The sequence below is a fragment of the Pinus tabuliformis genome, chromosome 1_2, assembly GCF_031772625.1.
Source record: "Pinus tabuliformis cultivar Carrire ecotype Pingquan chromosome 1_2, CPIR1, whole genome shotgun sequence".
NCBI classification, from domain to species: Eukaryota; Viridiplantae; Streptophyta; class Pinopsida; order Pinales; family Pinaceae; genus Pinus; species Pinus tabuliformis.
In genome coordinates, this window is record NC_142298.1 from 890,922,480 (window position 1) to 890,943,335 (window position 20,856).

Here is a 20,856-nt window from a genome sequence, read left to right on the forward strand (position 1 = left end):
GTGGACGTGGTGGTTGGAAAACAACAACATGGAAAGGTGAGGAGTGGTCGGAAAACTAGAACATGGAAAGGTGAGGAGTTTGCTATACAAAAATGTCTAGAAAAATGAAATGCCCAACACCTCAATTGTTGATCAAACATGCCTATTACAAGAAATATTTTCCCTCAAATTAGTAAACCCAATTGCTAGAAGTGAGGAAAAGTTGAGAAGACCTAAAACTTTGTATGTGTAACTGGTATTTATCCTTTTTCCTTTGTAGTAGTGCTTTTTGTATTTTTCTAAGTTCACTATGTTCTTTTCATGGTTGAATCTCTCTCCATTTAAAATGTTGTTTTTGAGCCTCGTGGGGGTGTCCCTATCAACTAATTGTTCCTGTATAAAACTTCAATTTGATTAGCACACAATGAAATTTCATTTTTGATTTGTCGATGATAATAGCAAATAAATTTGGAATGGTTGGGATTAGATATCTAAAGATAATAGCAATAACAAAATTAAATGTCATGTAAGAAATTAGTGTGTGCACTTTAATAGAAATAAATTCAAAACAAGTGCACTCTAAACCACCATCCCACTACATAAAAAATTATTCAATGGTTTCCAATACTTTCAAAAAGTTTAGATCAAACATAATTGAATAAAGCATGGATTATCCAAGAAGTTGGCTTCACCATGAGTCCTAGGTGACAAGTTGCCATGAGTTCCTTCACTTGTGGTAGAAGTAGTGGTTTGAAAACTAGAACATGGAAATGTGAGGAGTTGTTCTCTACAACCAAAATGTCTAGAAAAATGAAATGTCCAACACTTGAATTGTTGGTTGAATGTTGTTAAAATTGGCAACTAGGGCCAAATTCCATGTGGGTCATCTTATTCATGGCTGATAATATTTTTATTAGATTCCTCTCGTCGAGAGGTGTAGGATTGATCTAAAGATCATCTGATTCCGATAAGTATTTATGGAGATATGAATTTATTTTGATTATGGAATAATTATCAAGTCGACCTACAACTCATGTAGGCTCAGAAGCTCAATAGTCGCATCTATTCAATCATCAACAGTTGTGTATAAATATAGGAGGTCTTTTCTTCATTTGGACTCACTCAACTCATCACATCTCTCTCTCTCTCCTCCGTAGAAAAGAGGCTTTTCTCTCCTGTGCAGAAAGAGACTCTTCTCTCACACGTGTGGAAGGAAGGTGCAGAATTTAGGGCTGCAACTGCAGAACCAAAGTTTGACTAGTGTTGACGATTAGTCTGCCTCTCAAAACTGCGCTATAGGTGAATCTGGATCTCCTCTGAAGGTCGCATTTTTTGGTGAAGGAATCAAGCCGATCCGACGGTCGGTTTGCAAGATATTGTTTGCCCTAGTTTGGCGGATCTAGGGTTTGCTGCTGCTGATGTAAATCAGATTTATGTACTATTTCTCTCTACTGAATTATTGAAGATAAAAGAAGATTTGATCAAAGGGTTTCCCCACATTGGGGTTTGTCCCTGGTTAGCCGCCACATCTTGTGTCTCTTGTCTTGGCTTGTTTTCTGTCGATCGTTTAATGTTCTATCTGCACTTTACTTTATGTACATGTGATTGCTAATTTGTGGATAATAATAAGAAATATAAGTAAACTGCTATAAGCATAGAACATACCATAAATTAACATGGTATCAGAGCTGAGGTGAAGACAAAGCCCGAGCAAGAGCAAAAGCAATCACTGAAGAGAAGATTGGCAAGGCTATCTTAAAAGAACTATGGGGTCCTCAACACTCTTCCTTGCTAAAGACAAGCTCCGTGAGAAAGCTGACTATCACGGATGGAAGATGTCTATCGATCTAACCTTAGAAGATCAAGGAGTGTTGGACCATGTGAGAGGCAATATTGTTGAGCCTCCATCAAATGCACTCGCTGCTGCCAGGAACAAATGGAAAACCGGTGAAGTCAAAACAAAGAAGATCATCCGGGACTCTATCGACAAGCGCTTGGTGGCCTACATCTCCGACCTGAACACCTCCAAGGAAATCTACAATAGACTGGTGATTTTATTTAAAGTCAATGATGCAAATCAAGTTTTGCTTCTTATAAATAAGCTGAAGGAAATTAAGAAGGGCAAAGATGAGAGTATGCAAGCATATTTCTTAAGAATCACTGAGATCAAGAACGATCTCCTATTTATTGGGGAGACTATTACTAATAGGGAAATCGCACTCATGACTCTTGGAGGATTACCATCCGAATGGTAATCCCCAACATCACATAAATGTCAAATTAAATGAAATGGAAAAGGTTATGCATTGATGCCATTGGAATATTTGTTTTAAATCCTAGCTACGAATCTAATTATGTTTTCCTCTCTAGTAGTGCCTTCTATATTTTTCGAAGTTGACTATGTTCTTTTCATGGTTGAAAGTCTCTCCACCTAAAATTTTGTTTTTGAGCCTCGTGGGGGTGTCCCTATCAACTAATTTTTCCTGCATAAAACTTCAATTTGATTAGCACACAATGAAATTTCATTTTTGATTTGTCTATAATAGCAAATAAATTTGGAATGGTTGGGATTAGATATCCAAAGATAATAGCAATAAAAATATTAAATATCATGTAAGAAATTAGTGTGTTCACTTTAACATAAATAAATTCAAAACAAGTGCACTCTAAATCACCATCCCACTACATAAAAAATTATTCAATGGTCTCCAATATTTTCAAAAAGTTTAGATCAAACATAATTGAATAAATCATGGCTTACCCAAGAAGTTGGCTTCACCATGAGTCCTAGGTGAGAAGTTCTCTGAAGGAATCCTAGTTTTTTTTGTAGACTTTAACAAAAAATTTCTAAAAGTATTTTAGGTGGTTATCAAAAAAAAATTGTATTCATTTTTTTGGAATGGTAAGGTGTAGATCCAAACATAAATTACAGCCTATATGCCTATATCAAGTCCATCTTGCAGGAGCATGCACACTAAACTAGAGGAAAGCCATGAAAGGCATAGGGTAAGATCATATTATGAAAAGTATGCTTCAGACAGTAGGATATATTTAAGACATCATATTGGACAGAAGAATATATTTAAGAGTTCGTATTGCTTGTAGAGTGAAGAAATTATTGGTGTTGGGCTAAGAGTTTTCTTCCATCTCTAATACATAGAATTTGGTTTTTCCTCTTCCCCTCTTTCTCCCTTTGTATCTTCATCTATACATCTATTGCAGTTGCCACTGCATAAATTCTCCCATAATTGTTATGCTTGTGGTTTTATTTTCTGCGTGCATAATAATATAAGGTCTTGTTTAACATTTTTGCAATATATTCTTCCTCTTTCTTCTTTTATCTATGTCCAAGCATTGTGCCATATCTTCAACCTAGGCCAACACTATTTCAATTCCATGCCATCGATGAATAATTTCATTTTCCATTTTTCCATGAGGATACAACTATATTGTAGTGACCCTTGAGCCATCTTGAAATCGATGAACAATTCGATTTTCCATTTTACCACAAGGATACAACTATATTGTAGTGACCCCTGACCCATCTTGAAATTGCCAGAGTAGACTTTTAAGGTTTTAGTTTTTATGGTTATTAATCGATACTACAAAAGGATTATTATGTTTGATAAGTTTATTAAGCTGTCTGGTAATGGCACCTCTTGTAGCTCAATGTTTTTTACCAATTGGTTGGCACATTAAAAATTCAATCGAATTAGTTTATTGCGTTAAGGTGGTTTGTTTCCAAAGTGGATTGTTAGTGGTTGAGTTTTGTCTATTAACTGATTTCTCCTTTGAACCTGTTGCCATTCCATGTTTGCTATTTCAATTCAGTTCATATTGGGATGTTTTCCTTTTATATGAACTATGTATTATTTTTGAAGCATGTTAAATAAATCAGCAATAAAAATTTGGACTCTACCAATATCTCCCTCTTCAGATTATCCACACCTTCCACTAAGAGATGAAGTTTATATTTATGTCTGCAGCTCCTACTGTAGGCTACAGAAATATGTTTACGATAAGATCTCAAATGAAATACCTGAAGGGCCTTACTGTCTTGTTTACATTCATACCTCTGTTCAAAGGAGTGAAAACTGCCCTGGTGTGTCTACTTTGTGGTTGATCTATGAATAACTTCCTCCGGCTTTTAAGGAAAGGCTTCAGGTGGTGTATTCCCTACATCCAGGGCTTCAGTCAAGACTGTTTTTTGCAACCCTTGGCTGTTTCTTCTTGACTGCAGGGTGAGTATTAAGGTGAGTTTGCATTTTGATTCAAATAATTCATTAGAACTAATTGTTGCAGATGTGCTCATGCAGTTTTTGATGTGTTATGCAGTTTATACTGGAAACTGAAGTATGTAAATCGTCTAGAATTTATCTGGGATTACATTAGGAAGGGACAAATTGAGATTCCTGATTTTGTGTATGACCATGATGATCAACTGGAAGACAGACCTTTGATGGACTATGGTGTTGAAACAGATCCCTTTCAAGTTTATGACATGGCTACCATTGGATCATCTGATTCTTGATACTCCTTGAGATGGGCCTCCTAGGCACTGTGCAAACTTTATCCATCAATTATGGCCATTTGTTGTACATCATTTTATTTTCTTGCTTTTCCTTCTGTATGCAAATGTGAGTGATCCCTTTCCAAGTGACTTCCCTTGACAGGAGACTGTGTTCTTGAGAGAAGGCACTTTCTTGTTTTTCTATTGCAGTTTAGTTAGCAAAAATCCTTGTGCTATAAAATTATGCCATTCCGCATTGGGTGTACATATATGTAAATAGTCAAACCTGAAAACATGGCAGCATGCAGTTACTATGCTTTAGTAGTTCATCTTGCCGAAGGTGTTGATGGAAAAAAGGGTGTGTAGTGCAGAAGCATGGTGCAGATTATTGTCATTGGAAAGAAAATCTACTTTTTTTGTTAAAACTTGGCTTTCAAAAGTTTCAAAAGCATGCCTAGCACACATTGTCTGCAGGGTTTTTGCCTCAAAGCTAGCCAATTTCCACTACTTGACTGAAGAACTACTCTTATAGTCAAATTTTTATTTTCACTGTTGAATTAACTTTTGATGTACCTTCTATGTACAAAATAATATATCCTGTCATGAAGAAAAACATCATAACTCTTCTTGTTTGCTAAAATTTCAAAAATGTGCAGTGTTTATAATATGTCTGGTCTTCTTCTGCATCTTGGATATCACTGCAGAAGCTCTTGCATGGTTTGTTTGTGTTTGTGTGATCAGAATTAAAAAAAAAAAAAAAAAACATGATTAACCAACTGTTCTGGACAGACATATTTATAATGGCTTGAAAATGAATTACTTGTTTTGCAGTGCTTTCCCTTCTCTAAAAAAACCTTCTTGAATGATAATGATAAGTTTACTTGGACAATGTTCAGTTATCTGAATAAAAATCCTTTTTGAATGACAGATAGGTTACTTTGACTATGTGGATTTTGGTCCCATCAAATCATGAAGTTTGTTCTTATGTTCATGGATCTTTTCTCAATGATCATCAACTTTACAACATCGGATCAATAAATTTTGCCCAATTCAGATTCTAGAGCATGAATAATTTGGCTTGAGAGGCAAACACACCTCTGAGCTCACCAAATTTAGCTGAAATGATATTGCCAGTTTGTTCTTACTGTATCACACCTGGGCTATATCATTATGCCTGTATGGTTGATCTTCTTGTCCGTGCAGGGCAACTGGATGATGCACATGCCGTTATTAAAAAGATTCCCTTCAAAATTGATTTTCGGGTGTGGGGAGCCTTGCTCAGTGCCTGTAGGATTCAGAGATGGTAGCAGGGAGGATTGTACAGTAAAATTTATATGTTCCATCACCAGAATATGGCTAAGCTTAAATGGTGGGGTGTGGGGAGCCTTGCTCAGTGCCTGCAGGATTCAGAGATGGTCACAGGGAGGATTGTACAGTAAAATTTATATGTTCCATCACCAGAATATGGCTGAGCTTAAATGGTGCAATTTGCAAATGAAAAGAATTAAAGAGGCAGTAGTAGCTGCATGAGTTGTAAAGCAATTTTACCAAAGACTGTGGTCCAATACACTGTGAACAATGATCAGGTGTAGCATTTTGGAGTCACTCCAAAATAAGGCAAATCATCAGAATTCTAATAAATGTTAATATTATTGGATGTTTTAGTAAAGTCTCAATGATGTGTAATTCAATCAAACATAACACAGTCATTTCTCAATCAGAAATGTCTTTATTCCTAAAATAACCTACAATCTACAATTCATGAAAACTTCCCTTGCCTCATTATTCAAAGCTAGAAAACCCAATTCCACATACAGAGTTGAGAAGGAAAAATAACCTAATCATGCATCAATCTCATCTCCATACAAGCTTTTCAAGGAAGTAGAATTACAATGTCTAAATTCACCTCTTGATTTGGTGTCATAAGTTAACTAGGGGAACCTCCCCTCATCGGCTATTATATTAAACTTGTCAATTACATATCTTTTGTACTGATCCAGATTTAAACAGGAACGCAACAAATTACAGAGATAACCATATACACAAAGATGCAGCGGAAATAATACTTAATTTCATTAATGGAAAATACTGACATATGCTTACAAACAGAAATGGCAATAAACTAGCTAGGGCGATGGTAGCTTATCTTTGAGAAGAGATGTGATGGCTACATGCCTCTGAACTGTATTACAATGAGGCTCGAAGGCCTATTTATTGTTGAGAAACAATGGAAAACCCTTCACATACCGAAACCTAACCCTAGAAGATGAAACGCCAAATTGTGGGCCCCGTTTGGGTAAATTGGTACATCAATTTCCCGGGGTCGTAACTTTGGCATACGATCTCCATTTGACGCGTACGATAGCTCGTTAGAAAGATCTATCCGAGTACTACCACTTTGGGAGACAACATAGGGCTCGATCGCCCCAGAATTCCAAAAAAACGTCGTTTAGGGCCTCAAAACGGCTCCGGAAGTTCAGGACCCGAAAAACTGCTAAAAATAGTAAACTGTGCTACAATTAAGGAAACTGAAAATGCTGAGAAAGACCATGGTGGGGGTCCAGGTGGACCTGGTAGGTGGCCACCAATATCCACCTGGATCATTCCTCCCCCCTTAGGAAGCAATGGTCCCCATTGCGTTGAGCTCCTCCATGAGATGAGGAAACCTCTGCTGAACTTGTTCCCTGGTGAGCCACTTGCCCTGCTGAAGGAGTTGGCCTGCTTTGACAACTCGATACAGTTGGATACGCTGTTGGCGAGTGTTCTTGATCTGTGTGTCCATGATCCGATCAGTTGCAGCTTGTTCCATGCAATCTGGATTTAATTCTGTGGGTTTGAGCTGTTCTGCAATGTCGGATGTGTCTAGCAATGGTGGAAAGTATGGCCGAAGGCGGTCCACATTGAACACTGGGTGCAGGCCAAGGAATGGGGGAATGCTGAGCTCAAATGCATTGTCTCCCATAGCCTTAGTAATGGTGTAAGGACCATATCGAAGTGGTCTCAATTTCCGATAGGCTCCAGTAAGGCGTTCCTTTTGCAAATGCAACCAGACTTTGTCGCCCACCTGAAACTTGTGTGGCACCCGGTGTTGATCATGTCGCTGCTTGTACTTGGCATTTGATTTCTCAAGAATGTCATGGACCTGCTGGCGAATATGTTGGATGCGCTCAATGAAGCTGGTGGCCTTATTTGTTTCGGACTGGACATGAGCTGAATTCATGTGAGTAGCTGCAAGTGGCATGGCCACATCAATGGGGCATAGTGGCTGGAATCCTAAACCCACCTGAAAAGGGCTATGGCCAGTGGAGCTGTGAAGAGCTTGGTTGTAGCTGTGCTAAACATAGGGGAGGCTCTCGTCCCATGTGCGTGGATGCTTTGAGTTATACATGCGCAGAATGTGCACAATCATCCTGTTGACAGCCTCTGTCTGCCCATCAGTTTGAGGATGGAAGGCTGTGGACTTCGTGAGTTTGGTGTCCAGCATTGACCAGAGACTGGACCAAAATGTGCTGAGAAACCGACTGTCCCGATCTGAGATGATAGACTGTGGGATCCCAAAGTGCACCCACACTCGTTCAAAGAAGAGTTTAGCAGTGGCTTCTGCTGTGATATTCTTCTTGCAGGCCATCATAATGGCCATCTTTGAGAACCTGTCGACGACCACAAAAACACAGTCATTTCCATGCTTAGTGGAAGGAAGGCCTGACATGTAATCCATGGAGATGGATTCCCAAGGTCGACTAGGGGTAGGCAACGGGGTATAGAGGCCTTGCTTCTTAATGGTCGGTTTGGCAATGGCACAGGATCGACATGCACCCCCTGTTCATCAATGATGTATCCCAGATACTGGACCTCGGTCATGCCAAAAGTGCATTTCTCCAAATTGGCACATAGCTTGTGTTGCCGCAGTGTTTGGAGAACCTGTCGGATGTGGTGGAGGTGCTCTTCCCAACTCTGGCTGAAGATCAGAATGTCATCCAAGTATACTACTACAAAGGAGTTGGTGAATGGCCGCAAGATGTCATCCATTAGCCTCATAAAGGTTGCAGGAGCATTCGTCAATCCGAAAGGCATGACCAACCATTCGAAGAGGCCCTCCTTGGATTTGAAGGCAGTCTTCCACACATCTGAGGGTTCAATTGGTACCTGGTGATATCCTGACTTCAGATCGATCTTGCTGAAATATTTCGCCCCCTTTAGTTGGTCTAGGAGGTCATCAATCCGCGGGATCGGGTACCTATTACGGACAGTGATCTTGTTCAGCGCCCGATAGTCAATACAGAGTCTCCACGTCCCATCCTTCTTCTGTACCAACACTATCGGGCTCCCACAGGGCGAAGAACTTGGACGGATGTGACCTTTCTGTAGGAGCTCCTGAATCTGCCTCTTGATTTCATTATTCTCCAGAACGGAGCGCCGATAAATTGGTCCATTGGGTAGCGGCGCACCTGGGGTCAGATCAATGGAGTGCTTGACTTGATAGTGCAGAGGAACCCCTGCCGGGGAGGTGAAGATGTCTTTGTACTCCTCCACAATTTTGTCCATTTGTAGCTGCCGTGCAGAGGGACCTCGTTTGGAGGCCGCGGCCACTGTCTTCTTCTTCCCTTGAGGGCGTATCATCAGGAAAACAAATGTCCTGGTTTTGGAAATGATCTTACTGCATTGTTTTGCAGTAATCAAAGAGATGGCGGCAGGTGGTGGTACCTCTGGTATCCTGAACAACTTATTTCCCAATGTAATAATAACAGCACGGGGCCTTGATTCATACACAGCATGTCGCTTCCACAAGTATGGTTGTCCTAGTAATACATCACAAACTTCAAGGGGAGCAATGTCACACAATACCTCATCCGTGAAGGGCTTAATGTTGTATGGAAGGCGACACTGCTGGCTCACGCGAAGATCTCGCCCTTGGTAAAGCCACCCAATGGTGTATGGTTGTGGATGTGCTGTGGTCGATAAGCCCAACCGCTTCACGACCTCTGCCGAAATGAGGTTCTTTTGACTCCCGCTATCAACAATGAACTGTATCGGGGAGCCCTTGACCCACATCTGGGAGTGGAAGAGACGCTCCTCCTCCTCTGGATCTTCGGGTTCATTTTTCTGGATCTTTACGGTAGCAACAGTGGCGCTGGGATCCGCATCAATGATCTGCTTCCCTTTTTCATACCCCTTATCGGGTTCTGACTCAGAGTCGGAACATGCATCTGATTCTGAAACCTTTAGCTCAGCCACCAGTGACTGTTTGGCCCGACACTCACTTGTGTTGTGAGTGGAGCTCTTATGGAACTCGCACCATTTTCCAGTGTCCTTTCTCGGCTTCGCGGCATTGCTCTTTGCTTGCAGCTTCAGCTGGTTGTCTTGGGTTGTCCCGCCTTGGCTTTGTCCTTTGTTCTGTGGTTTAGGGGCACCTTTCCCCTGCTTTGGATTCGCAGATCCAAAGTCTCGCTTCTTTTGTTTAAACTTCTGCTCGACTTTGACGGCATACCGGTATGCTGCGCCGAGCGAGGGGATGTTTAGGAACTGTATTTCTTCCTGGATGTACTTGTGCAGGCAGCCACGGTATTTGAGTATCAAATGTTGCTCCAAATCCTTGATACCCAACTTTGTGCGAAGGGTATGGAAAAGATTGGTGAACTCCGGCACATCTTGGTCCCTTCCCTGCCGCAACGTGGTCCACTTGATGTATTCATCCTCATAGCTTCCGACAGGGTAGTACTGCTCCTTGATGGCATCCCGGAACGAATCCCAGGTGGGTGCGGCTGAAAATATTGAGCCAGTACTTTCATCCTTCTGCTCGCAGTAGGTTTCCCACCAGTCCTTGACGTGGGGGGCTGCTTTGAGAAGAGCAAAAACAATCTTTTCCCGACTCGAAAATTCATGAACAGAAAAATAACCCTCTAGCAGATTTAACCATTTATCTACGGCATCGGCGTCTATCTGACCCTCGAATATGGGGATTTCAAAATTAACTTGTACCTTAAAGGGTGTGGCGTTTCCAGAGGAGCTGCTGGAAGCCGATGCGCCGCTTCTGGGTAGCCGCTGAAGGATCTGCACAAAGCTGTCCATCATCGCGTTCCGTTGTCGCTCGAGCGCTTCTTCGAGCAAGATTTTGATGGGATCTCCTGCCCCCTCGTCTTTCTTCTCGTCCGCCATGGGAGGCCGTCGGGATTTGCGAGGCTGGTCTTGCAAAGGTTCAACCAGTTCAAGCCCTAACTCCTTATATCCCGACCTTGTTGGGGACATGCAAAGAAAAACAGAGAAAAAGCAGACCGCTCTGATACCACTGATCCAGATTTAAACAGGAACACAACAAATTACAGAGATAACCATATACACAAAGATGCAGCGGAAATAATACTTCATTTCATTAATGGAAAATACTGACATATGCTTACAAACAGAAATGGCAATAAACTAGCTAGGGCGATGGTAGCTTATCTCTGAGAAGAGATGTGATGGCTACATGCCTCTGAACTGTTCTGAACTGTATTACAATGAGGCTCGAAGGCCTATTTATTGTTGAGAAACAATGGAAAACCCTTCACATACCGAAACCTAACCCTAGAAGATGAAACGCCAAATTGTGGGCCCCGTTTGGGTAAATTGGTACATCAATTTCCCGGGGTCGTAACTTTGGCATACGATCTCCGTTTGACACGTACGATAGCTCGTTAGAAAGATCTATCCGAGTACTACCACTTTGGGATGCAACATAGGGCTCGGTCGCCCCAGAATTCCAAAAAAACGTCGTTTAGGGCCTCAAAACGGCTCCGGAAGTTCAGGACCCGAAAAACTGCTAAAAATAGTAAACTGTGCTACAATTAAGGAAACTGAAAATGCTGAGAAAGACCATGGTGGGGGTCCAGGTGGACCTGGCAGGTGGCCACCAATATCCACCTGGATCATGTACTCTTACATGATGTGGCCTCGGCATTGAATTCAAGCTTCAAGCTTCCTGCAAATCTTTTCTCCTCATTGTAAATCCATTTTGATAATTCTCTGGATGCCACATACCATAATGAACTAGTCCCCTGTCCCACTTGTGACTTTTAAGACATTCAAAATAATTTTTTAGCCTACTATTGAAAGGTCTCTTGCCAAAGTTCAAAATTAGATGAGGACTGAAGGTTGAAAAAATTCATAGCCGCGTCAATTTTGTTCATTATGCTTTGGGGTTTGCTTTGGTAAACTTGAAATGTGGCTTAGAGGTCACAATCAGAGGAGGACTGAAGGTTGGAAAAATTCATAGTTGCATCAATTTTGTTCATTATGCTTTGGGGTTTGCATTAAAATCTCCATAGTATTCATGGGATGCATAGCTATAACAATCATCAGATCAGAATGTTTGCAAGAGATCAGGAGACCCATATCTACAATTATATTCCAAGAAGAGGAGATAGTAGTAGATTCTAAATAAATTAGCAATGCAACAACATAAATGTTTGCAACAAATTTAGAGAGATCCACCTTTTTGAATAATGCACACACTCCATGGATAATGGATTTCTGCACTTTATGCCTCACTGAGTTTTCTTTGCAACATCTGGTACAAATGCTAATTACTCATAGTTGAGATTGATTTAGAGATATTAACCTGCGTCCCGAGTAGAGTGTGAATCATACGGGACATGACTACATTTTCTTTATTACAATACAACAGATTTTAGATGAGATGGTCTGGAAATTTCCATAGAGAATGATTAAGCTCCAAATCGAACCCATCGTGCAACGCTGGGAATTCCACCGTTGACAACAAACAGCATGTAGTATCCAGGCGATGCAACCACGCCACTTGGAGGGGCTTTTACGGATAACGAGTAAACGGGGAGGTTACGAAGGCAAACGGGTGTGGAAGCCATGAGAGTGAGTAACCTCTGGTTCATGGAATTACTGTGTGTAGTGAATGACGGAGCATAGATGTTTACTGCCACGACCCTGCCGGGGGTCAGCTTAGCAGGCACGGAGAAAATTACTTTGAAGGCGGCGCCATAGCTGATTGAAGTGGAGGAAACAAGAGTTATCCGGGGGCGGAGAGAGGTGTAATCTGAGTGCAGGTAGTAGGGGCTGTAGCTTTCCAGCCGGAGTTCTGTTGGGTAGGTGGTTCCTGAGAAAACGTAGCCGAAATGGGGGTTGGAGCCGCCCACCAGAACCCTACCGTCCGGCAATATGCTTGCGGAGGAGTGGTACATTCGGGCAATGCCGGTAGGAGCGAGGACGAAGAAACGGGCATCGAGAGGGGCTTTGGGCCTGTAGAGCAAAGGAGACAAGGCGGGAGTGGTGGCCATGTCCCACCCGGCAACGCCTTTCTGGGCACCGTTGATGATGATGATTTCTCCGTTGGGAAGAATGAGCATGTCGCCCATGGTCCTCGGCCCAGGCATTTCCTCCAGTCTCCACATAGGATTGGGGTCCGTTATCACCATTCTCCCGCAGCTGCGTAGGGCGTCGGCGTAGTTACGGGCTGCTGCGCTCGCGAAACCGTTGTACGGTGAGCCGCCACAAATGAGAACTTCGACTTTCTTGAATCCGTCGGCGGCGGAGAGGGGAAGCATGACGGACGACCCCGTGGAAGGGTAGTTTCTAGGACCGGCCCCCGGCATCGTAGGATAAGTCTTCACCACAAAATTGTTCTTGTAGTCCAGGAGAATGGAGTCCCTGTTGGCGAAGATGAACAGGTTCCCATCTGTACAAAGGTGCAGAAATGGGTACAGATTGTTCTCGGCCTGCGCGCTGGTTTGGTTTCGGGTCTTTGACAAGAAAGGCAGGCTGTAGCTTCCCTCCCCGGGGCGTTTGGGAACAAATTCGTAGTTGAAAGCGTCGATTCCCCCCACCACGATGATGCGATTATCGGGGAGGATCTGATTGGAGGCGTACCATCGGTAGTCCGCAAGTTGGGCAGCCCGAGATTCATCCCAGTCGCAGCCGCCATTGGAGCAGGGTACGAAGTAGCGGATCGCTTTGCCTCCGTCCCTCCAACCTCCGACTTGCACGAGCGTTCCGTTGGCGGTGAAAGCACCGGATGAGCACCACGGATCGGTGAAGACCATAAGAGGCCTGATTCCATTGGTTGCCACGTTGTATTCGAAGGAATGAGCCGAACAATCATGGGTCAGAGCTTGATCCTGCGGATTATCGCGGCATCGACCCTTGTCAAGTTTGAACTGAGAAGGACCAAAGTCTGTTCGATCGAACATGACGACAGTGTTACGATAAGTAACAGTCATGTGCATGGCAGATACTCCACCGTTCTCTATCAAAAGCTTCCATCTCCCTGGCTTCACTGACTGCGCCTCTGCGCCAAAAGAAAATATGCCTATAATCCACAGTTCAATTAGCATGAACTTCCAAAAACCGTGGAGGCTATTCTGTGATAGTTCCATCATAATTGGGTTAGCTAAGCACGCTTTCCCTGCTATCACAGAAGAATACCATCCATACGATCGATAGGCAGGGGTTGTCATGGCAGGATCCTAAATCAGTTGACATTTATAGAGTGCTGCACATACAAGTCTTTTTAGATGGGCCATGGCGCCTACGTCATCGAGCCTACGTCATCGAGAAATTTCAAGTGCACGTGGTATTAGAAGGATTGATGGGCCATGGCGCCTACATCATCGATGACAATAACAAATAGATAATATAATGAGATCTAAAACTTATTTAAAAAATGATTAGAATTGCAATTTTTTATAACTGAATTTGCATTTTTTAAATAACAAAATGGTTTTGATTATTCTTAAAAATATCTATGATATTCAAATTATGCATTCTTAATAATTAATACATGTGATTCAAGCCATTCTTTTAAATTTTAACTGAAAAAAATTCCAAGTAATAAAAAAATTGTACATAAAACCAACTCACCAGGCTAGTTGTGGTTGATCGCTATCTGGGCTAGATGCGAGATTTTAGAATTACCTTGAAATCATATTGAATGAACTTGTTGTTGTCATTATACTTATGAATGGGTTAATGGTAAGGAACTGTAGCCCTCAAAAATCAAAACATGTATTCACATTGATTGTGGTTTATGGAGTCTCCCTCATACAATGACAGTTTTTCTCTCAACTTTTCCAACATCAAAGAGGCATTGAACCTGGACATTACATGCAAATATAAGAAACCCAACAACATCTAAAAACATATTGAAAAGAAGCAACAAATTATTGATTCAACCACAACCATATTCAAGCCAGCACCCCCATGAACAAATAGAACACGTGGGAAGTTCACAATCTTGAGCCTACCATCTCTATTTTTCTTAATTGGAATCCATTCTACCATTATTTCGGCAATAGAAATCAATGCTAACATAAGAGCAAGACCTAGGTGGATACAAAACATATGATTTATCATACATCCATCTCCCCTTGAACAGATCACAGTAGAGTTGCATTCTTGTTGAAGGACATGTTGGTGCCCTTGCCTCCCATGAGCACATTATTAGCACTCTTGTTACCTGTCCTTGGACCTGTTGACTTCTTGATAGAATAGGGTTTCTGTAATATTCTTAGCAATTAATTATGTCTCAGTGTTCCTCTCAGATTTATCCCAGGAGCCTGAATCTTGTTGCCGATCTTGGAGAAGAGTATATTCAGACACACGTTAGGCATTTTTTAAGTATATGTTAGGCATTAAATGTTTCTTGATTGCAGGCACCCGTTGGTCCCATTTACTTCACGAGAGAGCATACGAGTAGGAAATTCAATGGATATGTACAAGGTGTCTAGCTTTCACGTAAATCTTAATCTTTATCTTAGTGCCCATAAAATAAATCTTGAGTTGATATGTTTGTTTCTATAAACATCCTGCATTATAGCAATATAAAAAATGCTGAGATATAATTATTTCGATTTTCATTGTGTTTCATGAACAGGCATTGATACAGCGAATGTGGTGGTGAAGAGGAATAAATGGCATGAGCAAACGCGTTGATGTTCATCCCACCTTAGATGTGCATTTCAAAATCGACAACGACACAGTGAAATGTCCATCAGTGGAAGTAGTTTCGATTCATCCACATAACTTTTTTTTTTTTCAGAAAGAAAAAGCTGTATTATATTATATTGAGTCGATATAATAGATACAAAATAGTACATATCATGCTGATGAGACCGGATAATCTGGGGACATGGAACACAAAAACTCGAGGATAAGGTTACTTAAGCAGATCCATGTAGATGAGACACATCATGCAAGAACAGAGGGGAAGAGTCGACAGAAAACATATATATGCCATACAAAAGCTTGGAAAACAAAAAAGGATGAGAAAAACTAGATCAGATAATCAAAAGCCTGGGAGAGAGAAGTCCTGTATGGAAAAGGCTTCCCCTCCAGACTTTACCTCCAAGGACCAGCAACCTGGATCAAGATAAAGACCGTTCTTTGACAGGCTGTCTGCAAGCTGGTTTTGTGCCCTGTAGATGTGCTTGATGGTGCAATCTCGCAAATGGCCCCAAAAGAACATGATCCTGTCCATCCAAGCAGAAAGGTGGGGGCATTTGATGTGGCATTTTCCATTTACATGATCGACCATGATTTTTGAGTCCCCGAAAATGGAGATGGCGCGTATATCAAGATAAATACAAAAAGCAAGAAGACCAGCAAGGGCCTTTGCTTCAGCCAAGCTATTGGTGCCCTTTCCAGAATTCCAAGAGAGATTGTAATGAAGATCCTCGTCCATAATAATGAGAGCTCCGCAGCCACATGAGTTCTGCTGGGCGGCGCCATCAAAGAAGGCCATTGGGGGGTGGGCTTGTAAATCTTCTTGCCCATTTCTGTTGATTGCTTTCAGATTGGGAAGCTTTTTCGGAATAGAGTCGTGGATGGAAATGATGTGTTGTAAAATATCATCGAGAGGCTCCTTAACATCCTTGAAGATAATTCGGTTCCTCCACCTCCATGCACACCATATGACAATGATAATGAAGGAGCGCCATGTATCCCGCTGTCCACTCCACCATTCAAAAGCTGCATGTGTAGAAGCATGAGTGACCAGGGGGAAGCCATATAGGCCTGCCAATTTGTGCCAAAGATGCTGAATGGATTTGCATTGGAAGAACATGTGAAAATTTGTTTCTTCTTCTGATTTACACAAGAGACACCTGCTCGGCCCTTGCCACTTCCTTTTTCTTAAATTTTCCCAGGATAGATTTTTGTTGTTAAACACCAGCCACGAGAAATATATAAGTTTTGGAGAGCAGCCTGTTTTCCAGAAGACTGTAGGGAAAATGGGGAGAGAAAGCGGGGATATTAAACCAATCAGGTCTGTATATATATCCTTGACGCGAACCTGTTCCTCAGCAATAGGCGCCTTCCAGATGAGATAATCATGTGACCTTGATCTGTGAAAACCGCAACATCTTAAGGCATTCCTGACTGTGTTCCAAAGGCTAGCCATAGGCTTCGACATACAAAGATCAGCGGCCGTTTTCCATGAAGGGAGGGGGCCTTGCCAACCAGCAATGAGCTTGTCCCATGTGAAAAAGCCCTTGCTGTGGAGAAAGATAAGGATCCGCTCGGGGATGGAGATGTGTTCACGCCCGCTCATGATGGGGTCGAGCCCAATGAGGATATTTGTGCCAGATTGGAGGGACCATTTTAGGTTCATTAGAAAGTATTTCTCTATTTTGCGGAAGCTGAGCCAAATCGCGGACTCGTTTCTGGCGCCAATCCTTCCAAGGCGAAACCAGTATTCCAGCTTCTTGCCTCTCATATATTTAAGTTTAATTGTGGTGCTCCATGGCCCTTCCCCGAATATTCCCCTCCATAGAGATTTGCACAGCAGTGCTTTCCCAAAGGCCCTCAAGTCGAGAAGTCCCCAACCACCTGCGGACTTTGGCCGCGAGATCTTTTTCAAACTAGTGAGATGATATTTTTCTTTGACCGTTTTGCCGCTCCATATGAAATTTGCGGTCACCTTGTTCATTTTCTGTATGATACTAGCCGGGAGAAGGAAGATGTGAGCCCAATATACTGCAAGTTGCGACAGTACTGCTTGTGTAAGCACGATTCTACCTGCCAATGATAGAAATCTGTATTCCCATGCTGTGATCTTTTTATAGAAACTATCAATTAGCCATTGCCAATCATCTTTGGTATAACCCTTTGCCTTTAGCCTGAAGCCCAGATATTTTATACCGTCCTTGATTGATCTCGCTTCTACTCCAAACAGTGAAGATATCCATTCCACTGTTTCCATATTGGCGTCATTGTGGAAGAGAGTGGATTTTGACTTGTTTATTTGTAAGCCAGTGGCGCTTTGAAACTTAATTAATATGTCATATAAACATGTCCACGAGATCCTGCACAGCATGGCAAATATTAGTACGTCGTCAACAAACAAATTGTGTGAGATAAAGTTGTTCCTACAAATCTTTACGGCCCTGCATCTGTTCTCAGTGACAGCCTTATTTATATGTAGGCTTAAGGAGTTCATGGCTAGAATGAACAGCAGCGGAGAGAGTGGGCAGCCTTGGCAAAGCCCCCTTTCTGCAGGGAAGAATGGGGAGGGAGTTCCGTTTATGATGATTGAATAGTTCACATTCTCGACGCATGCCATTATCCAGTTTATGGCATTTGATTTCAAGCCAATCTTAGCTAATAAACATCTGATGAAGCCCCAATCTAAGCAGTCAAAAGCTTTTTGTAAGTCGATTTTCAGAATGGCAGCTTCTGTTTTGTTGGAGACTATGGAGAACAGGCTCTCTTGAGTGTTGGCCACTGTGTCCAATATGTTCCTCCCCTTTAAAAATGTGTGCTGGTCCTTTGATAAAAAGCTGGCTAAGGTCGATTTCATTCTTTCAGCAATGATTTTGAAAGTTATATTGCATAAGGAAATCGGCCTGAAATCTTTGAAGGTGTCCGCTTCCAGTTTCTTTGGGATAAGAGCTATCTGCGTGGAAGAAGTAATCTGATGAATGCTGCCAGAGATTCTTGCTGCTTCAACCATTCTCAGCAGATCTAGTTTGATGATGTCAAAGAAGTGAATGAAAAAATCAATTGTCCAGCCGTCCGGGCCAGGACATTTATCCTTCTTAAAGGCCTTCATAACTCCAAGAAGCTCTTCCTCAGTAATGGGCTGAAAGAGACTTTCATTTTTTTCATCATCGAACATTTGAGGGACCAGTTCAAGGCCCCATAGGATATCCTGGAAGCTGCAATTTTCCCTTCTTTTGTATTGATTTTTAAAATGTCTCACGGCTTCCTTTGATATGTCTTGTTGTGAGAAGAGGAACCCCCCCTTCCATCACTAATCTTCCATATGGCGTTTCTCTCCCTTCTGGCATTTGCATACTTGTGAAAGAATTTAGAGTTTCTGTCCCCTTCCTTGAGCCAGGTTGCTCTGCTTTTTAGACGCCATGTTGTTTCCTCCTGCTTTAGAAAATTTTGTTTCTTTCTTTCAAGCTCATTGAGGCGACATCTCATACTGAAAGGAAGCGAGTTGGCCTCCAAAAGCTTGGAAATACTGTCCAGTTCCTTTTGCACTTCCTGTAGAGCCATTCTGTCCGCCTGTCTTTTTTTTTGTTGCCATTCCTTTACCACTTTTCTAATTTGAGATAGCTTGTCTCGAAATGTCATAAAAGGGGGGGAAAGATTTTTTGCTGTTAACTCCTTCCATGTTTTTTTAATTAATTCATTGAATTCAGGGTGCTCTAAGCAAATTCTGTTGAATTTGAAAGGGTATCCATTCTTATACCCTTTTTCCTTCCAGCTGAGAAAGATAGGCCTGTGGTCGGAGATGTATACATTCTCAATGGACGAGAAAGGCATGCCCATTGTGTCAATTATGCTGGTATGAACAAGGAACCTGTCTATCCTTTTTGCAATATAGGCCTTCTCAATTCTTCCATTATCCCACGTAGGCATAATTTCGGGCGGGACAACATCTACTAGGTTCCTGTGCAGGAGCTCATACTTGATTCTATCAGCGAGCAGATCTCTCTTTCTGCAATTGCCCCAGCGTTCTTCTGTACTTAGAGTAATGTTTAAATCACCTGCAATCATTAATGAGTCAATGTCAAAGATTTCTGAACCAAAAAATTTATCCCAGAAATGTATCCTGTTCTTGTAAGGGGCGTATATGTTTAAAATATTGATGGGGCAACTATATCCTCTGATATTAGTTGTTATGAGTATGCCCGCAAAACATTTGAAGGCGTTGGCTTTGATCCAATAAGGATCCCACAAAACCGCCAGCCCTCCCGATAGACCCTGTGCTTCCGAGGCAGACATGTGCCATGTGGGGAACATTTTTCTGAAGTAAGAAATGGTCGCCTGCTTATTGTGCATGGTTTCTTGAACTAGAATGATTTTAGGATTGGCAGAGTAGAAAAGGTCTTTAAGCGCCAAAAATTTGAGGCCTGCTCCCAGGCCTCGGATATTCATAGATATGATGAAGGTCATTTGGAGAGCATATCAGCCGAGCTTGCTCTAAGAGGCTGAAACTCTGACATGTCGAAGATGGGAACATCCCTAAGGGACAGGTCTCTCATTCCTCTGTCCACATCCTTTGTCCGCCCCCGAAAATGTCTACTCCCTCCATTGGATTTTTTCCTCATTGTAATATTTTTAGTAGAATTTGGACTGATGAAGGGAGGCGAGGGTTTACGAGGCTTATGGATGGTTAAGGGTTCCAGCTCAAGGGATTTCTTGTTTAGGAGGAAATCTAAATCACAGTCATACAAATTTGTTGGGGATGAGGCCGGGGAGTTTACGGGGGTGGCAGAAACTATCAGTTCTTTGCCTTTAAAGGATGGAAACTGGATCTTTTCTGGTAAATTGCCTTTCGATGAAGGAGACTGGACCTTTTCGGGCGAAGGCGAGGATGATGAGATGTGGATGGTTTGGGAGCCCACTGTAAAGACCTTTGGTCATGTCTATCATGGCGGTGTGATTTTGCTGAAAAAATTAAAAGTAAAAATGTTATTTTCATGTGAATTTCAGGACGACAGTTTGTAGCTCAAATGGCCGGGGATATAAGTTGTTCGTTTAACGTTAAAACAAAAATTATAATGCGTAAAATAAATTTATAATGTCCCCGCATTGTTATTAGTACTCACTCTTGCCGGCATCAATGACATTTTGTGACATTATGACCGTGAAATTCTTGCGTAACAGAAAGTGATATGTTTTATTATTATTATCATCGATGAATCGAGCTTATCAGAATTGCAGAATTTCCAGGAAGCTGCAATACGGATGTCAGATGCGGATTAATTCATTTAGACCATTGCCTCGACTCAAGTCATACTCAAGTCATAGCTCTACAAATCAATCTACAACCTTGATGTGATGTTCATGAAATTTTTGTGAAGCCACGCACTGATATATATTATTGGTTCATGGAGATGACAAATAAGTTA

The 20,856-nt window shown here is 41.9% G+C and overlaps 1 protein-coding gene and 1 pseudogene across 1 annotated transcript; both read right to left on the bottom strand.

Annotated features, from left to right (window-relative positions):
• Window positions 1-12,192: 12,192 nt before the first annotated feature.
• Window positions 12,193-13,756, bottom strand: LOC149208808 (aldehyde oxidase GLOX pseudogene; annotated as a pseudogene).
• Window positions 13,757-18,688: 4,932 nt separating this feature from the next.
• On the bottom strand, window positions 18,689-19,897 carry LOC149208809 (uncharacterized). The gene has a single exon (XM_089398430.1). It carries the CDS (start codon window positions 19,895-19,897, stop codon window positions 18,689-18,691), a length of 1,209 nt encoding a protein of 402 aa, XP_089254556.1.
• Window positions 19,898-20,856: the final 959 nt, after the last annotated feature.

Bases quoted from the DNA above. Each gene is read 5' to 3' on its own strand.
- LOC149208809 (XM_089398430.1), bottom strand. From the start codon at position 19,897: ATGACCTTCATCATATCTATGAATATCCGAGGCCTGGGAGCAGGCCTC.